Genomic DNA, 20,923 nt, shown 5'->3' on the forward strand with positions numbered 1-20,923 from the left:
CCGAGCACCGGGTGAGCGAGACTCCGTCTGTAGTCCCAGCACCCTGGGAGGCCGAGGCGGGCAGAACGTTCGGGGTCAGGAGCTGGCGACTAGCGTGGCCAAGATGGCGAACGCGCGCCGGCAGGCAAAGGAGAAAAAACAGGCAGCAGCGAGACGAGGAGATTGCTGCCCGGGCCACAGAGGGAAAGGAAAGAAAGAAAGAAAGAAAGAAAGAGAGAGAGAGAGGGAGGGAGGGAGGAAGGAAGGAAGGAAGGAGAAGGGAAGGAAGGAGATTCTCAACATTATTAGTCATTAAGCAAATGCACATCAAAAACCACAATGAGATACCACCATATCTCATGGACAAAAACAAGTATTGGCCAAGCTGTTAAGAAATTAGGACTGTAGTACATTACTGGTGGGAATATAAAATCACAAAGCTGGCCAGGCATGGTGGCTCATGCTGGTAATCCCAGCACTCTGGGAGGCTGGGGTAGGAGGATTGCTTGAGCCTAGGAGTTCAAGACCAGCCTGGGCAAGATGGCAAGGCACCATTTCTACAAAAAATAAAAATTAAAAAAATCAGAAAAATCACACAGCCACTTTGGAAAACAGTCTAGTAGTTCTTCAAAATGTCAAACATAGAGTTACCACATAATGTAGCAATTCCGCATACCATAATTTAGCATTCCATAGCAATGCTAGATATATAATTAAGGGAAATGAAAATACATGTCCACACAATAACTTTTTTTTTTTTTTCTGAGATGGAGTCTGACTCTGTCACCCAGGCTGGAGTGCAGTGGCACAATCTCGGCTCACTGCAACCTCTGCCTCCCGGGTTCAAGCAATTCTCCTGCCTCAGCCTCCCAAGTAGCTGGGATTACAGGTGCACACCACCATGCCTGGCTAATTTTTGTATTTTTAGTAGAGATGGAGTTTTGCCATGTTGTCCAGGCTAGTCTTGAACTCCTGACCTCAAGTGATCTGTCCGCCTTGGCCTCCCAAAGTCCTGCTGGGATTACAGGAGTGAGCCACCGTGCGTGGCCAAAAACTTGTACATGAATTCGTAATGGCCACAAAATGCAAATTATTAATATATTATCAACAGATGATTAACAAAATGTGGTATAGCTATACAATGGAATAATATTAGGCGATAAAAAGGAATAAAGTACTGTTACATGCTGCCACATGAATGAATCTTAAAAACATGCTAACTGAAAAAGCCAAGCATAAAGACCACACTTTTTATGATTCCATTGATATGAAATGTCCAGAATAGGCAAATCTGTAGACACAGAAAGTAGATTAGTGGTTGTTTAGGACTAGAGCAGGTGGAGTGGAGAATGAGGAGTGACTGCTAATATATGGATACATTTTGGTGACAAAATGTTATAAAATTAGATTGTGGTGATAGTCTGTGAATATACTAAAAACCATTGATTGTAAACATTAATTGGGTGAATTTTATGGTCTGTGAATTATGTCTCAATAAAGCTGTTTAAAAACTTCTAAGTGGCCGGGCGCGGTGGCTCACGCCTGTAATCCCAGCACTTTGGGAGGCCGAGGCGGGCGGATCATGAGGTCAGGAGGTCGAGACCATCCTGGCTAACACGGTGAAACCCCGTCTCTACTAAAAATACAAAAAATTGGCCGGGTGAGGTGGCAGGCGCCTGTAGTCCCAGCTACTCGGGAGGCTGAGGCAGGAGAATGGCGTGAACCCCGGGGGGGTGGAGCCTGCAGTGAGCCGAGATTGCGCCACTGCACTCCAGCCTGGGTGAAAGAGCGAGACTCTGTCTCAAAAAAAACAAAAAAAAACAAAAAAAAAACAAAAAAAAAACTTCTAAGTTAGAGCCGTTAAAACAGGGCAAAATAAGGGCCTATATTCCAATGTACTAATAGCTGTAATTGAAGTTTGTTGTGTTATTTTTCATAGCCCCCAGTATAAAGATTTAGCATGGCTCTTTTGCAAGGGTACATGCATGTCAGTGCAGTGTTCAGATATTAAAAGCCTTTATTGAAGGAAATAAGAGAAGACCTGAATAAATGTGTAAAGATGTGAAGATGCAATGTTATAAAGACAACAATTCTCTGTAGATTTCCTAATAATATAATGAATTCCCAGTCAAAACTCCAGCAGGACTTGCTTGTAATGTTATAATGACTAACTCTGAAATTCATCAACAAGAATGTAGGTGTAATAATAGCAACCCCACAAAAGGAATATTTAATGAAGTAGAGAACTTGCCCCATTTGGCTTACAGGTCTTAGAAAGCCATGGTAATAAAAATGGTGTGACTAGTGCAGAGAGAGGCAAATATGTGATGGAACAGAAGAATGCCCAGAAACAGACCTGAGCACGTATGGAAAATTGCTGTGGGTAAGAGATTGCAGAGGCCAGACGTGGTGGCTCACGCTTGTAATCCCAGCACTTTGGGTGGCCGAGGTGGGCGGATCACGAGGTCAGGAGATCGAGACCACGGTGAAACCCCGTCTCTACTAAAAATACAAAAAAATTAGCCGGGCCTGGTGGTGGGTGCCTGTAGTCCCAGCTACTCGGAGAGGCTGAGGCAGGAGAATGGCGTGAACCCGGGAGGTGGAGCTTGCAGTGAGCCGAGATCGCGCCACTGCACTCCAGCCTGGGTGACAGAGCGAGACTCCGTCTCAAAAAAAAAAAAAAGAGATTGCAGAGTAATCCAGTATGTCAAAGTATCATAATTATGGAATCAACACATGCCAGTGAGGAAATCAGCAAGATGATAAAACTGGTAACAGCATTTGGAGAATGGAGGAAAGAAAAAGTGTTGAAATAAGGTTTGTTATGCGCAACACTGGTTAACCTCCGGCAAGGTAATAAAACCATAATCTTACCACACAGAAATTATTTGCATATCTACCAGATTAAAAAATGTACAAGTTAACATAATTTTACAGAGTGTAGGTTTTAATAGTAAATAGCAAGCCAAACAAGATATATACTCCCTAGGGAATTAAATGTTCCTTGGGTGGGCCTGTCAGACAGTGCTCCAAGGTGACCTTGAGAGGGCATGCAGTCTTCCTTTTGCCTTGTTTCCAAGCTATTATAACAAATAGATGAGTTATTTTTTGCTTATCCATGCAGGAAAGAATTAAATGTAGCTCAGACTGTATACAAAATGTATTCTAGATTATATTTGTGTGTTTGCAATAGTATTTTCTCTATGTATTTGAAGCATTTCTTATTAACAAAATGAGAAAATGCATTCTTAAAACACTAGACGGTACTTTGAATAAATGAGTTATGTCTATATCTAAAAAAATCCTATTTAATAAAAAAATTAGTTTGTGGCATGATATGCTTATTGTGATATTAACATAAATCTAGAAATACTATAGAATTTCTATGACTTCATGTACATGTGTATACAAACATAAAGGACTAGAAGAATCTAAATCTAATCTTTTATACCTCAGAAAAGATGAATAAAATGTAACATTATTTAATAACTATTATATTCTGCTGAAGTCAAGTCTGTTGTGCCAGGTAAAGATACAATAATTTTAGCTTTTATTAACAGATTAATTTAGGCACAGTAATATTTTAACTAGTTTGTTTGAGCATAAGTGATTCCTGAATTGAATATCATTAGAATACAAGCAGTTCAGTGTTCTACCTAAGGAGTGGGAGGGGGAAACTTATGAAGTATTTAAAGAAGCAAGACAAAGAAAATATTTGACTGGAACAAGTGGGAAGTTCCCAGTTAGAGGTGAGTTGGCGGTTTCTGATTGGCTGAGCTTAAGTTTTGTTTTTACTGTTTACATTGAGTTGAGTTTCCATTTGCTTGTATAGGAACCATCTTTGCTGAATGGCCTCCCAATTCATTATTACTATTTTTATTTTTTGAGATGGAGTGTCACTCTTGTCACCCAGGCTGGAATGCAGTGGTGCAATCTTGGCTCACTGCAACCTCCACCTCCCGGGTTCAAGCAATTCTCTCTCAGCCTCCCGAGTAGCTGGGATTGCAGGCACCTGCCATCACACCTGGCTAATTTTTGTATTTTTAGTAGAGATGGGGTTTCACCATGTTGGCCAGGCTGGCCTCAAACTCCTGAACTCAAGTGATCTGCCTGCCTCAACCTCCCAAAGTGCTGGAATTACAGGCGTGAGCCACCATGCTGAGTCCCAATTATTTTAGCACTTTGAAACATATAATATTTACCTGGCACACCAAATTATTGTTTATATCTAGTGTGTTATATATGGCATGTCAAATCATTGAGGGAAAAGATGTGGTTTTTTAAAAACAATCTTGGGAAACATGGCAAAAGATTAGGGAAAAAAATTACACAGCACTATCTTGTACCATCTATTTAAATTATAAACGAATAAACAAATTACATATTAAAAAGTAAAACACAGGTAAAACTATGTTATATAATCTTTGTAGAGGGAAGGTTTTTCTAAGTGTGCCCTCAAAATCCGAACTGTTAAAGAAAAGAGTGATAGTTATGACTAAGTAAAAATTTCAATATTGGGGAGACTTTTATTAAAGCTAAAGGCAAATGTGAAAAGGGGATATTTTAACAGTACGTTTCAGAGACTGTGTGTTTCTAGCCCTTGAAAATGAGTCTCTAAATGAACAGATGGGCAAGATAGCCTTTTCAGTCCGTTACTTCCTTTTTCCCTGCTTGTAAACGGAGCTGATGGTCACTGCCCAGAGTCCTATTTATGGAAGTGGTACCTGTATTCTCATAATAAGAAGTCTTTGTGATGGAAATAACTTGTCTTCTAATGACATTTTCCCTTACCTGTGGAGTTTTCTTCCCTCCCACCGCCCACACCTAACCACCCTTGTAAGAACAAGTTCAGTTTTCCCCTACATGATGTGAAAAATTTAGGGAATAAAAATGAATGTCTAGTGTAAAATGTTAGAGTGCATTGGGAAGTCTGAACTTCCAATGGGGGAAAAAAAACCCAAAAAACAAAACTCCACTTAACTGAGGACACTGTACTTTTTTTTTTTTTTTTTTTTTTTTGAGATGGAGTTTCGCTCTTGTCGCCCAGGCTGGAGTGCAATGGCGCGATCTTGCCTCACCGCAACCTCCACCTCCTGGGTTCAAGTGATTCTCCCTGCCTCAGCCTCCTGAGTAGCTGGGATTGCAGGCATGCGCCACGATACCTGGCTAATTTTTGTATTTTTAGTAGAGACGGAGTTTCACCATGTTGGCCAGGCTGGTCTCGAACTCCTGACCTCAGGTGATCCACCCGCCTCGGCCTCCCAAAGTGCTGAGATTACAGGCGTGAGCCACTGCACCCATTGTACATCTTAGAATTAAAAAACAAAAACAAAAAACAACAACAAAAAACACACACACACAAAACTTCTCTTTTTTAAATGACTCTACCTTTTTTTTAATGACTTTACCTCTTTTTTTAATGACTCTAGCTCTTCTCTGTGAGATGTGTACTGTTAAGGTGAATGGAAATGGAAGGAGATTGGCAATTCTATTGTAATACATGGCAGGACTTACTCTTAAACTCTTTCTGGAAGTTTCCTTCTCTCAGTGGACCTGCCCCCGTTGTGTGCCTGTCAGATATCTTTGGGTCAATATACTGGCCTAAGATTCTGCAAGGCAGATTGGTCCTTACCTTCTTTATGTTACTTCAGCTTTCTGTGGTGTGTATTTAGTGGGAAATTAGACAGTTTATTAAAAATAAAGTACCTTACAAAATAAGCACCGTTGCCTTCAGGAATGTATTTTTTGGAAATAATTAGGCAAGTGAGTAAAGGGGCTTATTACAGTAGTTTGTAATGCCAAAACTTTGGGAGTAACCTACATGCCTGAAAATGAGGGACAGGTAACAAATTATCGTTATTTCCAGTCAGCAGAATGTTGCAGATGCTATGATAAAGCAACTCTGGATTTATTGAGAAGAAAAGATTCAGAATAATTCCTATATATAATCCATTATACTGTATATCATAACCCATTATAATAAATATCTTTAATAAAGTTTTATTAAAATATGTATAGATTTACTTGGGAAAAAACCTGGAAGGATATATACAAGATACAATCCTATCTTTGGGTGGAGACCTGTGGAGTAATTTCAGTTAACTTATTTTTTGTGTCCTAGAATGAAAATATAAGATTATTAGGTCCGTATTTCAGGAATGTTTGACACATAACAGTAGATTTTTGTTACTTGATTTTTAAAATTGGTAAGAAATAGAGGTAAGACGTATAAAAATAATTGGAAGCCTTGTGTTGTGTAATTGCACTGGTGTAGACTTTTCTCACAGGATAAAGAAATAAAAAACCTCCCTCTGCCTTTTTAATTAACAGATCTTCTCACTCAGATATGGCAACAAGCAGCCTTCACTTTGCATCATGTGATACACAACAGGTGCCCAGACAGCGCGGAGCATCTACTGTGAGCAGGTCAGGAAGGGTTGTGGGCATTCCTGGGGGAAGAGGGGAGGACAGTCCCACCCTTGAAGGAATATAATACTGATGTTTGCATAGTGCATTGCGTTTGACAAACCAGTGAGGTCAGGAGAGGCTTAGGCAAGTAGAGTGCCTATTTTATAAATCAGGGAAGGAGACACGGTGGCTGCTCAGGGACTCAGTGAACAGGTGGCACTGTTACATGAAAGCAAAATGAAATTCAACTTTGGGGCAGCACAACTCCCTTTCAAGTCGTTTTTATCTTGAAATATTTTTAGCAGTTATTTTTATTATAAAATAATAAATCCCACTGCCAAACATTGGGGAAAATGGAGGAAAGGAGAAACAACCATAATGATGACCACTTGAACACAGAATTTTGGTGTATTTCCTTCAAGTCTTTTTCCTAGGCATGTGCTTCTTGATACAGTTGTAACCATAATAGATTTTTTCATCAAATATTATGATTATTTCTTTCTTATATTTTTTGCATAATCTTGGTTTAAAAATACATTTTAAGAAGTGTTCATTGTAGAAAATTCAGAGCTATAGAAAGCACAAAGAGAATGAAATATGTATTACTGTAATCCTGATTATTTTTGTGTGTATTCTTTTTCTCCTTATATATAGAGATATTAATTTTTTTCTTAATTGGAATCATATTAAGTAGACTGTTCAGTAATCTACTTTTTAAAGTTTAATATATCGTGATATTTTCCCCTTCCATTAGATATTTTTCTCTGATATCATACTTGGTTAATTTTTGTTCCTTTCCAGATCATTTTAGAATTAACAGATTCTCTCTTTGAACATGAAGGTTTTTTTTATGAGTTATTAGGGCAGCTCTGTTAAAGCTGTTTTAGTACATGAGAAAGTAGTTTTCATCCATCCTTAGAGGTTTATTAAACTTCTAAAATTATACAGCAGATCCTTAGCATTTTGGATTTTGCATTTGAAATTTCAGCTATGCATGTGTTCTTTATACTCATGGGTTTGGTAGTTTGTCTTAGGATTCTACCCTCGCAATATATAGAAGAGGTTACAGAATGGAGATAAAGTGAAAATAACCTCTAAGGATCTTAAGGCATTTGTTTTCCATATCCTTTTTTACTGTGTATGTCCCTGCTTATGGAATTTTGTGTTTTCTTCAAAAAGAAGTGCTCTTCCTTCATAGTTATCCTCTAACTCGTTCGATAGTTTCCTAAGTAACTACTGTGTCAACATTTATAATGCTGAGTTTGAAAGCTATAATAAAATAAAAATTACTGAAAGCAATAATAAATAAGGGCATGACATGCACAGGCAGCAACAAGCTGCATCTGTAGACTGGAAGTCTTTAGCATGCACGTAGTTGTTGAAGTGATGAACCACACCTGTATTTCCCAGAGAGCCGTAACAAAAGAGAAGAGAATGGAGGAAGGAACCTTTCGGGAACACAGAACATGAAGGATGGCTGAGACAATGACAGTTCAAACAAGAGCTACATAGATGTGTGAGAGAGGAAGACTCTACGAGTTGGTGGCCACAGGACAGGCAAGGGACTTGGGGGAGGGGTGAGTTCTGGAATGCAGTCAGCAGAGCCAGGTATGGCAAAGAGGTCTTCATGGATACAGGTGGAAAGTGTCCTTTGCATTTCATAGTTAGGTCATTGGAGACCTTTAGCTCATAAGGTTTTAGGGAAGTTGAGGCAGGAGTCACGCAGCATGGCTAAAGGTCAGTGGGAGGTGGGGAAGTAGGGAGAGTGAGCATCAGTGGTTTTCTGAAGCTCTTGCCTATGAATAGAAGGAGTGGGAGAAGGGTGTGTCAGGAGAGAAAGCAAGATTGAGGGAGTTATCTTTCTTGCTGATTTTACCTTAAATAGAAATGAATGAGATTTGTGTATATTTCTGAGTTGGGAAGGAGTCAAAGAGAGGAAGAGGTTAAAGTTATATAAAAGAGGAAATGGAGGTGAAATATAAGAAATAATTGAGAAGTGTTTTCATGATAGCACAGGGTGGGCATCCCTAATCCAAAGATCCAAAATACTCTAGTGAGCATTTTTGTTTTTTTTTTTGAGTGTCCGGTGGGGGCTCAAAAAGTTTCAGATTTTGGAGCATTTCAATTTTGGATTTTCAGATCAGGGTTGCTCAATCTGTACTCACATTTGCAGTTTTCATAATCTTTTTCTTTTTAAAAACTAAATAATAGACATTCTCACTCTGCCTTTTAATTAATAGGTCCTCTAATGCATGTGTCAAAGAATAAACATAATGGGAAGCAGCCTAAAATGACACTTGCAAAGTGGAGGAAGCTTGGATGTGGACAAGAAGTGCGGCTCTTATGGAGTTAGTCTGAACAGAAAATGATAGTGCCATACCTCATATGTTACTCTTCCTGGTACTCCTCATTCCACAAATAGCTATTTGCTTCTTAACACAAAGTTGTGAGGCAGCCAAGGAGAGAGTTTGGGTCACCATTTAACAAGTGACACACCCCAGGTGTCAAGTGACATAGCCAAGTGCCACAGCCAGGCAGTGGTGGAATTACATCTTGATGCTCCACCTTCTCATTTCTGGGCTGGTGCACCTTTAAGAAACTCATTTGCCTCCTTGCTTATAATCCCTTTCACTTGTTTAGTCTTACAGAGTGTTTTGACAACCATGGTTTCTTTCGATTCTCCCTCCAACCTTGAAAGAGCCAAGAGAGAATCTTCCCACAAAAGGATCCTCATATCCAGAGAAGTACGTGATCAGCTAAAATGCCTTGTCACTCTCAAATTCTTGGAATTAGAATTTCTTGCCATTGTCCTTAAAGGGCACCAGTGACAAACTTTAAGACATTTGACAGTTTTATGTTCGTCACTTCAAATCTGTTTACAAACTAGTTGTTGAAACAACTGTGTTAAGGTCGCTGGAAAAGTGAAGAAAGACTCTGCGCTCTGGCCAGAGCTTTGTCATCACTTTACTTTCTCCTCTTACCACGTCTCTTCATTAGAGATGGGAGACCTGTTGTTGGTTCATCAAATATGTGTTTTTTTTGTTTTTTTTTTTTTGAGAGGGAATCTCGCTCTGTCGCCCAGGCTGGAGTGCAGTGGCGCAATCTCGGCTCACTGCAAGCTCCGCCTCCTGGGTTCACGCCATTCTCCTGCCTCAGCCTCTCCGAGTAGCTGGGACTACAGGCGCCCGCCACCACGCCTGGCTAATTTTTTGTATTTTTAGTAGAGACGGGGTTTCACCGTGGTCTCAATCTCCTGACCTCGGGATCCGCCCGCCTCGGCCTCCCAAAGTGCTGGGATTACAAGCGTGAGCCACCGCGCCCGGCCTAAATATGTGTTTTTCCATAGGAAATGGGCTGAACACAAGGTTGCTCAATTTACAGTCTCTAAGATAAAGTGTGTCTTTTTGATTTACTTGAGAAAGTCATCGAAACAGAACAGGGGTCTAGGGCCTTAGAATTAAAGGAACGGAGAGAAAACTTTTCATAGACATCTTTATACTTCACTTACCAAGCCTAGATATGTCAGCCCAGTGTGGGTACAGAACGTTGGTAGCTTTAGTTACCAAATCAAGGTTGGCATTGGGAAATCCCAGAATTACACAGGGAGTTCTGGCTGCTCAGGAGACTGAGTTCCAGAGACTGGTTTAGTGGGATGAGGTGTCCAAATGGCTCAATCATGAAGGTTATGGCAAAATGTTGGCCAAGGGCTTGTGAGAGAAGAGGGTGACTCTCCCTTGGATTGGTTAGTAAAGAATGTAGGATAGAGGGAGTTGTTTAATGAGTACAGAGTTTCAGTTTTGCAAGATGAAAAAGTTCTAAAGGTTGAAGTGATGAACCACACCTGTGTGGTTCACACAGTGTGAATATACTTAACACCACTGAGGTGTGTGCTTTAAAATGGTTAAGATGATAATTCTATGCTATGTGTATTCTACCACAATTAAAAAAAAGAATGCAGGACAGATTGCCCAGCTGTTATTACATACAGTTAAGTCTAGCTTTTACCTCCTTTGTGTTAGAAGAGTGCCAGGTGTATTTTCCATGCCATTATCACATCTATACCATTCCCTCTGGGAACGATCCCTCTTAGTTTAACAACTACGACAACAGAAACCCTTGACTGAGCTCGGGAAAGCTGAGGCAGGTTTTTGGGAATACCTCCCACCTTCTCACTGTACTTATGTTACTCTTTCTTGCTTCTTCCGAATTCATTTAGCCTTCACCTAACGATCTGGCTTAGTTGCTTAACCAGAGTAGTTACCAGTGTTTGCCAAGAAGCCATTTCAAAATAAGCTATTTTTATTAGAGACATATTGGGCAATGTAAAAGTATTACCATATGTAACAATGCAATTCTGAAAAGCAGCTTATTATAATTGTGCTTATTAACAAATCAGGATAGGAAGAAGGGGCATTAAGGTATAATAATTTAAAGGAATTTATATATCATGTTTTGGTTATGTAGACTAAGTGCTTTTTTAAAAAAATGAGCAAACCCCACCTCTTTCTGTTAATTAGTAGATCTACTAAAGTAGACATAGCCTGAAGCACTGCAGCACCACGGGGTGGCTCTGGGTCAGAACTCTGCTCTTCTAGGGCCTAGACGCAGAGACCCCTGGCACCCAAGGCCTCAGTTCTGATGCCATTCTCTAACAAAAGAAACCAAGGCTCCTGGCTGATTCCAGCGCCAGGGCAGGGAAAGTACAAGATGAACCTAGAAGATCTTGTGCCAGAAAGTAAAGAATTGCTGAAAAAAAGGACAGGGCTTGTCGAAAGAACACGAGAGCAACATAAAGGAGCTTCCAATTGCCAAATCCGGGACAATTTGAGAAAGAAAATAAACAATGACTGTAATGGGTTATATAGCCCAGAGAACCAATTAACATGAATGTGTTCATAGTATATAAATAACTGGGTAAGCATGTCAGTGGTGGGAGGGAGAGCTCTTCCCTACTCATTCTGACTAATATAGAAGAAATGATGGGAACAGAAAATTGCTGTTTGACAAACCACAATGGTAATGGGTACAGACAAGAACACTCAGTGGACACTAAAGTTAGGGGGCGATGTGTGTTGTGAAACGGGGTATCTGCAGAGTCTTGAGAACCTCCCCTGAAGATGTTTAGTGACTCCCAAGGGAACAGTAGTAACCTCACAGTAGAGACCACTCTAGCTATGCGGTCATCACCAGATACGTGCATGCAGCTCGTAGCCCTGATATCATGCACTGAGAACTTGGCATCACTGCTGTGGTTTTCTTGCCCAAAATGTCTCTTGTCCAAGTACTAACCAGGCTCGACCTTGCTTAGCTTCCAAAATCAGACAAGATCGGGTGTGTTCAGGGTGATGTGGCTGCAGACTCTTGCCCAAAATGTGTAGCCTGAATCTGATCATGAGGAAACATCAGACAGACCAAAGGGCCATGCTACAAAATAATTGCCAGCACCCTTCAAAAGTGTTATGTAAGATGTTATCTAGGGGAACTGGTTATACAAACTCTGTCCTATTTTTCCAACTTTTTGGAAGCCTGAAATGATTTGGAAATGAAAAGAAAAAAAAAACTCTGCTTCCCCATTTGAGTCTGAAGGATGAGTACACTATTATTCTTTCATAGATGGTAATATTTACATCATTCCTTTTATTGCATTATGTATTTGCATTTTTACCTTTTACATCTGCATTTTTATATTTTCTGATGCTCATAGCGGCAATGTTAGTAATACCTGTTGGGTGGATATTGTCATATCCTCATATCCTTTTCATAGCTGAGGAAACAAAGATGTGGAGAGGTTAATGACTTTCTTGGAAGTCTCAGCATCTAACACAGCCCACTGTAGACTATGAGCTTATGGGGTCCCTCCTCTCCCTTGGATAACTAATGAGAAATGGTAACAGGAGTTTCTGTAGTCTGGCTGTCCAGCCACAGTTGCTTCTGAGCTTCTGGACTCCACACAGCTGAATCAATAGACCTGAGACTTCTTGCCGTGGAGCTCTTGAGGGCAGGGAGGTCTGGAGTCCACAGGTGCAGGGGACTTGGATTTGGATTGGCTTGCAAAATAACCCTGGATACTTCCACACGAATTAGTAAAAGTCTCTGAAGAGTAAACTTGTCCACCCATCGTTCTGTGCATACAGATTCTAAGTGTTTAGTTCTCACTTTGGAAAAATGTTCCTTTTTGGCCTAAGTTGAAATATTAATGCAAGAGTCAGACCTATGGAGATCAAATTCTCAGCTTCGTTATTCACAAAGACTATGTTGGAGAATGTATTATAGCTTAGATGCGTGGAAAAATGGGCTTCTTTTTGACATAGCCCTGAATGGAATTTCAGCCCTACAGTGCAGGCCTCCCTTGTGAGGGTCATGGTTGGGCGGTGTGGGGCAGTAGAACCTGCCCTAATAGCTCACTGTATCGCTGAGAGAATAGACTTTTCTGCACCCTCTTTCCCTGTAAGAAAGGGGCTGGGCCATTTATGCCCTGTGTTTCTTTCCAACTCACCAATCAGATAATTAATTCCTTTCCCAGAGGAGGAATGAAGAGGGGAGGAGGGAGAGGAAAGTCCAGGAGCATTCATCTAGTGAAGTCCCTACTCAGGGAAGTCCGAGGTGTCAGAGATAAGGATGTTCCTTTCCTCAGGGTACAGGAAGGGCACTTCTTGGGTAAGGGTCTTGTGACCTGCTTCAGGGAAGAAGGGTGAGGGGATATGATTATTATATATTGGTTTTATAGACTTTTATTTATTGTAACACAAATAATAAAATCCCTTCTTTACCTTTTAATCAATAGATCTCATGAATCAGATGTGTTAATAGTAGAAGATCATCAGATTGTGGGCAAAGTGCAGGGAAACTGCCAGGTCACCATGTATGTGTGCATATGTGGTTCTTAGCAGGGGAGTTGGGGCAGGTTGACACTTCTGTAGAATTGTAGTAATGCCTCAATATATATAAATGCTTATACTTTTAATTCCAGGAGCTTCCTCCATCTTTGCAACTACTTTATATAGTAGTAACTGCAGACTTAACGATCCCTGTCTTACAGATAAGGAAGCTGAGACTTATAGAGGTAAAGTGAGTTGTTCAAGGTTACAGAACTGGAAAGTGGTAGAGAAAAGACTTTTCCTTTGTTCTCATTTAAAATACTACTTTTACATTTCAAAATTTTTATAAATCAGTTTTTCATTATAAAAGTAATGTGAGCAGAGTTCAGATAATTTGGAAAGGGGAGAAAAAAGTCACCAGTTATTTTCCTGTCCAACATAAGTGGGTAAAAATTATGATTTCTAGAGGAAAGAGACAAAACCTCAAGATAAGTAATAGAAAATGGCCTTGGGAGGCTGCAGCCTAGTTCTCTAGGATCACAGTTTCAGTGGAACCAATATATTGTGGGAAACATTTGACTTCTCTTGAGGCGAAAGGGAGTCAGTAAATGAATAAAAGGATCTGATTCCAGAGCCCAGATGCTCATTTACTATGAAGTTTTTTTGTAACCAACCTTATAAAGTAATTACTAAAGTAAGAATTGGAATGTAAGTGATAATGATATAGTATAGTTCCAAGTTTTTATAAGTTGTGTGTTCATTTTATTTATATATATATATAAAAGTAGACTAAAAAACTCATCCTGCCTTAAATTAACATATCTTTTAAATTAGAAACATGAGGAGTCGTCACCTCCCTGAAGATAGATATTATGAAAGGCACTCAGGCATGTCTCCAGCAGGGCAGAAATATGAGTATGTGGGCTGAGCACTGCAGTTTTTGGAGAATTAGACATGGTCGTTAACTTGCATAGGGCTTGAAAGTTCACAAAACACACTCATAATAACCATTGCCTTTGCTTCTGCTGCAGACATTGTGAAATGAGAGCACTTCAAAGATGAGGCTAGGGACTCAGAGAAGTTAAGGGACATTGTGAAGGTCACAAGGCCAGAGAATGGCTTGGCTGACTTCTAATTTCCAGTCCAGGAATCTTTTCATTATTTACATCATGCTATACTTGAGGGGGATGCTATGCTGATGAGCCTCTTGCAAAAAATTCTGAAGTGATTTTTTTTTTTTTTTTGAGACAGAGTCTCGCTCTGTTGCCAGACTGGAATGCAGTGGCGCGATCTCAGCTCACTGCAACCTCCGCAGTGGTTGGGATTACAGGTGTGGGCCACCATGCCCAGCTAATTTTTGTATTTTGAGTAGAGAGGGGGTTTCACCGTGTTGGCCAGGCTGGTCTGGAGCTCCTGACCTCGTGATCCACCCACCTCGGCCTCCCAAAGTGCCGGGATTACAGGCGTGAGCCACCGCACCTGGCTATACTGGACTGTTTTTAAATTGCCTTGCTCATCATTCCTGTCTGGTTGGACAGGTATGGTGAGCCAATTTCCAGTTCACGTGGTAGGTGTGGGTAGCTACTTTAGGTTCTTAATCTAAGGATGCAGAATGATGAGCATCTGTTTTAGAAAGAGAAGAGTAACCTGAGAGTGGTATCCCAGTGTGTCTGATGTGTGCTGGAGTTTGAGAACCATGGAGTCAAAGCAGTAATAGGAAGGCATTCTTGGAGAGTATTTCAGAATTCAGATCTGAAGTGATGAGAGTCTCAATTAATGTGATGGCAGTGGAAATGAAGAGGAACACGTGTGTCCGAGAGATACTTGACAGAAGTCTTGGCTATGGTGAAAGTTGCTCTCCTGGTCATTCCTTACAGAACCCATGATAGCCCTAGTGTGCTGGAGAGGGGTGTTAATTCCAGGTGAGCATCATTGTAAACCACTCAGAAGAGCTGAGTTTACATGCTCGGAGGTGCTGAGCTCCCACTTTGTGTATCTAAGTGGGGGTGTGTATAGCATATCCTCCCAGGTGACAGTGTGGCCAGCTGAGATGCAGAGGTGGATGTTTGGCAAGAGGACTAGTATCTGTTCATAGTCTGTTTCCTGGTAATGAAGGATGAGGTGTAACCTTAGCGAGAATTGGCAGGAGGTAAAATGGGAACACCTAATATTTGAAGGGAGAGGATTTCAGAGCTGATGTATTTCCTTTTGTTCAAAGAATAAAATACATCCTCTCTGCCACTATGGTTTCTGGCTTTTGCCTGTTTTCTGTCCTCATTTTCTCTCATTCTCTGCCTTACTCATCACATTCCCAGTTTAGAATCCCCTCTCTGCCCTCAACCTAGATATTCGCATCTCTGGCTCCATTGTACAGCAATTGGATATCACCTTTTTGGAGAGCTTTTCCTGACCATCCTCATTAATGTTGGGCCTTCTCCGCACCCCTGCCTCCCACCAAAACTAGGTTCTCTTCCGGACCACTTATCCCAATCAGGGATGACCCTGGTCAGTTCTTGGTCTGCTTGTGCAAATCTGCCCTCCCTTCTCCAGTAGAATGAAAGCTCTTTGAGAGCCTGGGATCCTGTGTGTCTTGTTCATTGCTGTATTGCCAGCACCTAGAAGAGTACCTGGCACATATTTAGCATAAATATTAGTTGAAAGGACTTTAGGTAAAGATTTGATGAGGGGGACAGAGTTAGGCAATGGGGAAAGAAATGGGTCTATAGACCCCAGGCAACACATGGTGACCAACCTGAACTGGACGGTAGAGATGAGACAGGATAAATTCAAGAGATGTTCAGAATGTAACACTGACAAAATTTGGTGATGGACTGTTATAGGAGGTATCAGGCAACTTTCTTGTGAAAAATCTTGCTGTGAGAAGTTTGTGAACTCCTAGCATTCTTACTTGATCTCTTCATTCACTGGAAACTTAAGGGCAAAGCAATTCTTAGCCCTCCATCAAGAGCTTGCCTCAGTTCTACTCCATCCTAGAGGAGGTGTCTCAAACTCTAGGCATGAAGAAGTCTCTGTTTCTGCTCAGAGCAGTTGTACCTGTCCGTCCACCCATTCACCACTCAACATATTTTTTGAGCATGTAATATGTTCTAGGTATTGTCGAAGGCACTGGTGCACAGGAATGACTAAAACAACTTCCTTGCGTTTATGTCCTAGAGAGGAAAGACAGACAAGCATGTCTACAAATACTACATGCACAAGATACTTTTGGATGGTAATAATGGTGGGAGAAAAAACAGTGAGACAGGATGGGATGGGGTCAGCCAGGCTGCTCTGCATTAGCTTAGATCTGAATAACAAGAAGGAGCCATGAGAAGACCTGCTGAGGAGAGAGGGGTTTTGGCCTTGCTTTCAGAACCTATTCCTGCTAGAGGAGTCACTGAAGGGGCACTTTGCTTTCATGTTTTAAAGAATGAAATTGAAGAGGTTGGTGGGATGGAAACTCAACTTCAAATACTCATCAAGTTTATTTATTTTTATTTCATTTTATTTATTTATTTATTTAGTTTTTGAGACAGCATCTCGTTCTGTTGCCCAGGCTGGAGTGCAGTGGCATGGTCTTGGCTCACTGCAACCTCTGCCTTCCAGGTTCAAGCAATTCTCCTGCCTCAGCCTCCTGAGTAGTTGGGATTATAAGAGTGCACCACCACACCCAGCCTAGCTAATTTTTGTATTTTTAGTAGAGACGGGGTTTCACCATGTTGGCCAGGCTGGTCTCAAACTCCTGACCTCAAATGATCCACCTGCCTCGGCCTCCCAGAGTGCTGGGATTAGAGGCGTGAGCCACCGTGCCTGTCTCATTTTATTTATTTACTTTTTTTGAGATGGAGTTTCACTCTTGTCGCCCAGGCTGGAGTGCAATGGTGCAATCTTGGCTCATTGCAACCTCTGCCTCCTGGGTTCAAGTGATTCTCCTGCCTCAGCCTCCCGAGTAGCAGGGATTACAGGCATGTGCCACCACACCCAGCTAGTTTTGTATTTTTAGTAGAGATGGGGTTTCACCTGTTGGTCAGGGTGGTCTCTAACTCCTGACCTCAAGTGATTCACCTGCCTCAGCCTCCCAAAGTGCTGGGATTACAAGCACTTTGAGCCTGTAATCAGCCACTACGCCCTGCCTCATTTTATTTTTTTGAGACAAAGTCTCTATCGCTCAGGCTGGAGTACAGTGGCGTGATCATGGCTCACTACAGCCACAAACTCCTGAGCTCAAGCATCCTCCCACTGCAATGCCTGTAGCTGGGATCACAGGCACACACCACATGTCTGGCTAGTTAAAAAAACTTTTCTGTAGAGACAAGTGCTCACTCTGTTGCCCAGGCTGGTCTTGAACTCCCAGCCTCAAGCATTCCTCTTGCCTCAGTCTCCTAAAGTGCTGGGCATGAGCCAAACATGCCTGCTGGTTTATTTCTTATCAGCATTTTTCTTTGCCAAATCATTCTACTGCTCATTTACTTACTGAAATATTTCCCTTTTACAAGTTGTTACACAAAACATTTTAGAGATGGCTTTAAAGAACAAAATTTCTGTCAATCATAAGTGATTAATATATAATTTTCAAAAAAGGATAAAATCATGACTCATATAGATACAAAAACGAACATGTTAAGGATTTTATTTAATCACTGATTAATTATTAATTATAGATGAGGACATTTGGCAGATGTTATAACAGGTTCAAAGGAGAAATCAAAACAGAACAAATTTCTGTGAAGTAAAGTACTGTTGAAATTAATATGCAAATTCGGGAAAACTAACTTATTCCACGGTGGGGGAGGGAAGTTAGTTGAACCTCTACTGGCCAGGACAAAATTAACATGCCTGTAGACAACAGTTATTTTGCACTGCTATTAGTTATCTACAATTTACAGAGTTGTAATTTCCCCAAGGATCAGAATCTAATTACCTGTAGAGGTCTCCTCTAGAGTCTCAACAGTGCATGGTTTTCCAATGAAGCACGTTTTTTTCCCACGTATAACCAGGAATCTCCCCCTCCTCCATGTACAAAAGTGAGGAATTCCTGCACGTATGGTCTTTGAAGCAGTGGGGAAGGGAACTATCACCTATATAGCGCCTGCTATGAGCAGCATTTGTCACTTTACCTCATCCTCACAGCAGCCCCACGAAGTAGGTGTTGGTCTTCCCATTTTACAGATAAGAAAATTGAGACTCAGGGATCTTATAGACAGTAAGTAGCAAAGTTAGAATTCCAGCCTGTCCTGTCTCCAGAATCTACACACACACACACACTCCCTGGGGACAACTTGCTGATGGTAAAGCTATAGAAATTCTCTGCTTTTTTCTTGATCTTTAGTTCATCATCAACCAAGGTGGATCTCAAGAGTGGCCTCGAAGAATGTGCTGTGGCATTGAACTTATTTCTAAGCAACAAATTTACAGACGCCTTAGAATTGCTTCGCCCCTGGTAATTTACTTTGTGTCTTTTAGAGAAAATATCTTTCAGATGTTTCTGATAATTCTTTGATGTCATGCTTGTAAATTAATTTAGCTGTTCCCATCTGAATATTGATAAGCTAATTGAGTTCAGACCTCTTTACTTTGGTCACTTTGAAAATTCAGTTTAGAAATCTGAGTTTTCAAATATAATTAGTAGAAAATTTCTGATTGTTTTGCGTATTTTAATCTCTCTTGTTCAGATATTTTCATCTTATAAGTAGTTTTATAAGACTTCAATTTTACTTTCTTCAGTGAAATGTTTTTATGTTTGTTCCTTTTAAATATTACTGAGAAAATTTTCCTTTGAAATGGGGAGGGGAAGAACCAGAATATTCTGATCTCAATGCTATAAAGAAATTTAAGATAAGAAGGCTATTATTGGGGTTCTCTATTTGTTCGACAATTTAATTTCAATTAACAGTACCTGTTCAGTTTTCAGATGTGGCAATAAAACCTGTGCTTGCCTGTTTACTCGGCCTTTATCTTGACAAGAATAATCTTACATCGTGCCCTCAACCACTTGCTTAGATGAAGCTTAGACCTCGTATAATAATTTCCTAGATTACTTGGGCGTAAAAGTCGGCAATCTTGTTCCTTACTTTGAGTGGTTACCAGGGTGACTGGACTCTGGTCATTTGAATCTTAGAGATTGATTGACCTGCTGAGGAGCTGCTATGGTAATTCGGTTAAGATTTAGAATAGCTGTAATCAAGATGGGTCAGCTATCGTTTCACAGGTTAAGAACAAATGATGAAATCGATGGTGAAGCCCTGTAGTCTAAGGAAGTTTTCCAGTGTTGTCTTCAATATTTGCCTCACAATCTCCACCTTGCCTGTCCCCTGCTTTTTTCCCTCTGTCCTCCTCAGTCCCTCAGACTTCTTTGTCTCCTGTCTCTACCTCCTTTGTCTGCTTGTCTTTCCCTCTCTCTTGGTCTCTCCTTCTGTCTCCTTTCTCAGCCTACTTACCTGTCTTCTTTGGGTTTTTAAATGCTTTTATTGATGAGCCATAGTTGTACCTATTTTTGGAGTACATGTGATAATTCCTTACCTGTATACGGTGTTCAATGATCAATCGGGGTAATTGGGTTATCCATCACCTCAAACATTTATCTGTTCTTAGTGTCAGGAACATTTATAATTATTCTCTTCTAGCTATTTTGAAATAACGATAAATTATTGTTAATTATAATTTCTCTATTATTAAATACTAGGAGTTATTTCTTCCATTTAACTGTATTTTTGTATCCATTGTCTCCTTTGATTTTTATTCAAACAAGTCTTTCTCTGCCACTGACACACAGCTGGTCATAACATGGAATGAAAATAAATGATTTAGTGTTGTATTCAGTCAGGTTAGTCTCCGATTTTTGTACATGTTTCACTGTTTAAATGGCTCACGCCTGTAATCCCAGCACTTTGGGAGGCCGAGGTAGACGGATCACCTGAGGTCGGGAGTTCGAGACCAGCCTGACCAACAGGGAGAAACCCTGTCTCTACTAAAAATACAAAAAATTAGCCAGGCATGGTGGTGCATGCCTGTAATCCCAGCTACTCAGGAGGCTGAGGCAGGAGAATCACTTGAACCCGGGAGGCGGAGGTTGTGGTGAGCCGAGATCGTGTCGTTGCACTTCAGCCTGGGCAACAAGAGCGAAACTCTGTCTCAAAAAAAAATTAAATAAATAAAAATACCTTTCCTTCACTTGAATCTTTTTTTTTTTTTTTTTTTTTTTGCTTCTTGAAAGAGCTTTCAGTTAAAAATGTGAGGTTTGAAACCACAATTAATGATTAACTTTGGGCTGCTCTGACTCCTTGTGGTTCTTTTGAACAGAGAGTGCCCTCAATGTTCAGGACAAGCTGCAAATTACCAAAGGATGTTTAGACTATTTCCATGGGGGCAAAGAAGAATGTGGCTTGCGTTTGTTTTGCATGGCAGCAGGCTGTTATGCATTAATATTTAAATTAAAAACAAAACCATGCATTACCATTTTAAACCTTATAAATAATTAATACAGCTTAAGAAGTTTTGAGAAAATAAATGATGTTCTCATAGCCTGAGAATCTGGATGTCTGCCACCCATTAGGACTAGTTAACATCCTTAAGAATCCTGAAGCAGTTCTCACTGTAACTTGATGATTTGAAATATCAAGAACTTTAATCAGGAACCTCAGATAATGGGATTAGACTAGATACAAGGTCTGACAACTACTTTGGTCATGGCTTTTGTGACCAGCCTAACTTATTCCAAA

General features: G+C 40.6%; 1 protein-coding gene across 5 annotated transcripts in view; it reads left to right on the forward strand.

Moving 5' to 3' along the window:
• The window catches only part of TTC39B (tetratricopeptide repeat domain 39B), a 141,609-nt gene that overhangs the window by 75,696 nt on the left and 44,990 nt on the right, over nucleotides 1–20,923 (forward strand). For all 5 annotated transcript variants that reach the window (XM_032138262.2, XM_058431720.1, XM_032138263.2 and 2 more), the window contains 2 exons: nucleotides 6,310–6,405; nucleotides 18,535–18,645. In XM_032138262.2, coding sequence (XP_031994153.1) covers nucleotides 6,310–6,405; nucleotides 18,535–18,645 — 207 coding nt within the window. The remainder of the gene's footprint in view (nucleotides 1–6,309; nucleotides 6,406–18,534; nucleotides 18,646–20,923) is intronic.

Source organism: Hylobates moloch, unplaced genomic scaffold, assembly GCF_009828535.3.
Source record: "Hylobates moloch isolate HMO894 unplaced genomic scaffold, HMol_V3 SCAFFOLD_19, whole genome shotgun sequence".
Taxonomy (NCBI): domain Eukaryota; kingdom Metazoa; phylum Chordata; class Mammalia; order Primates; family Hylobatidae; genus Hylobates; species Hylobates moloch.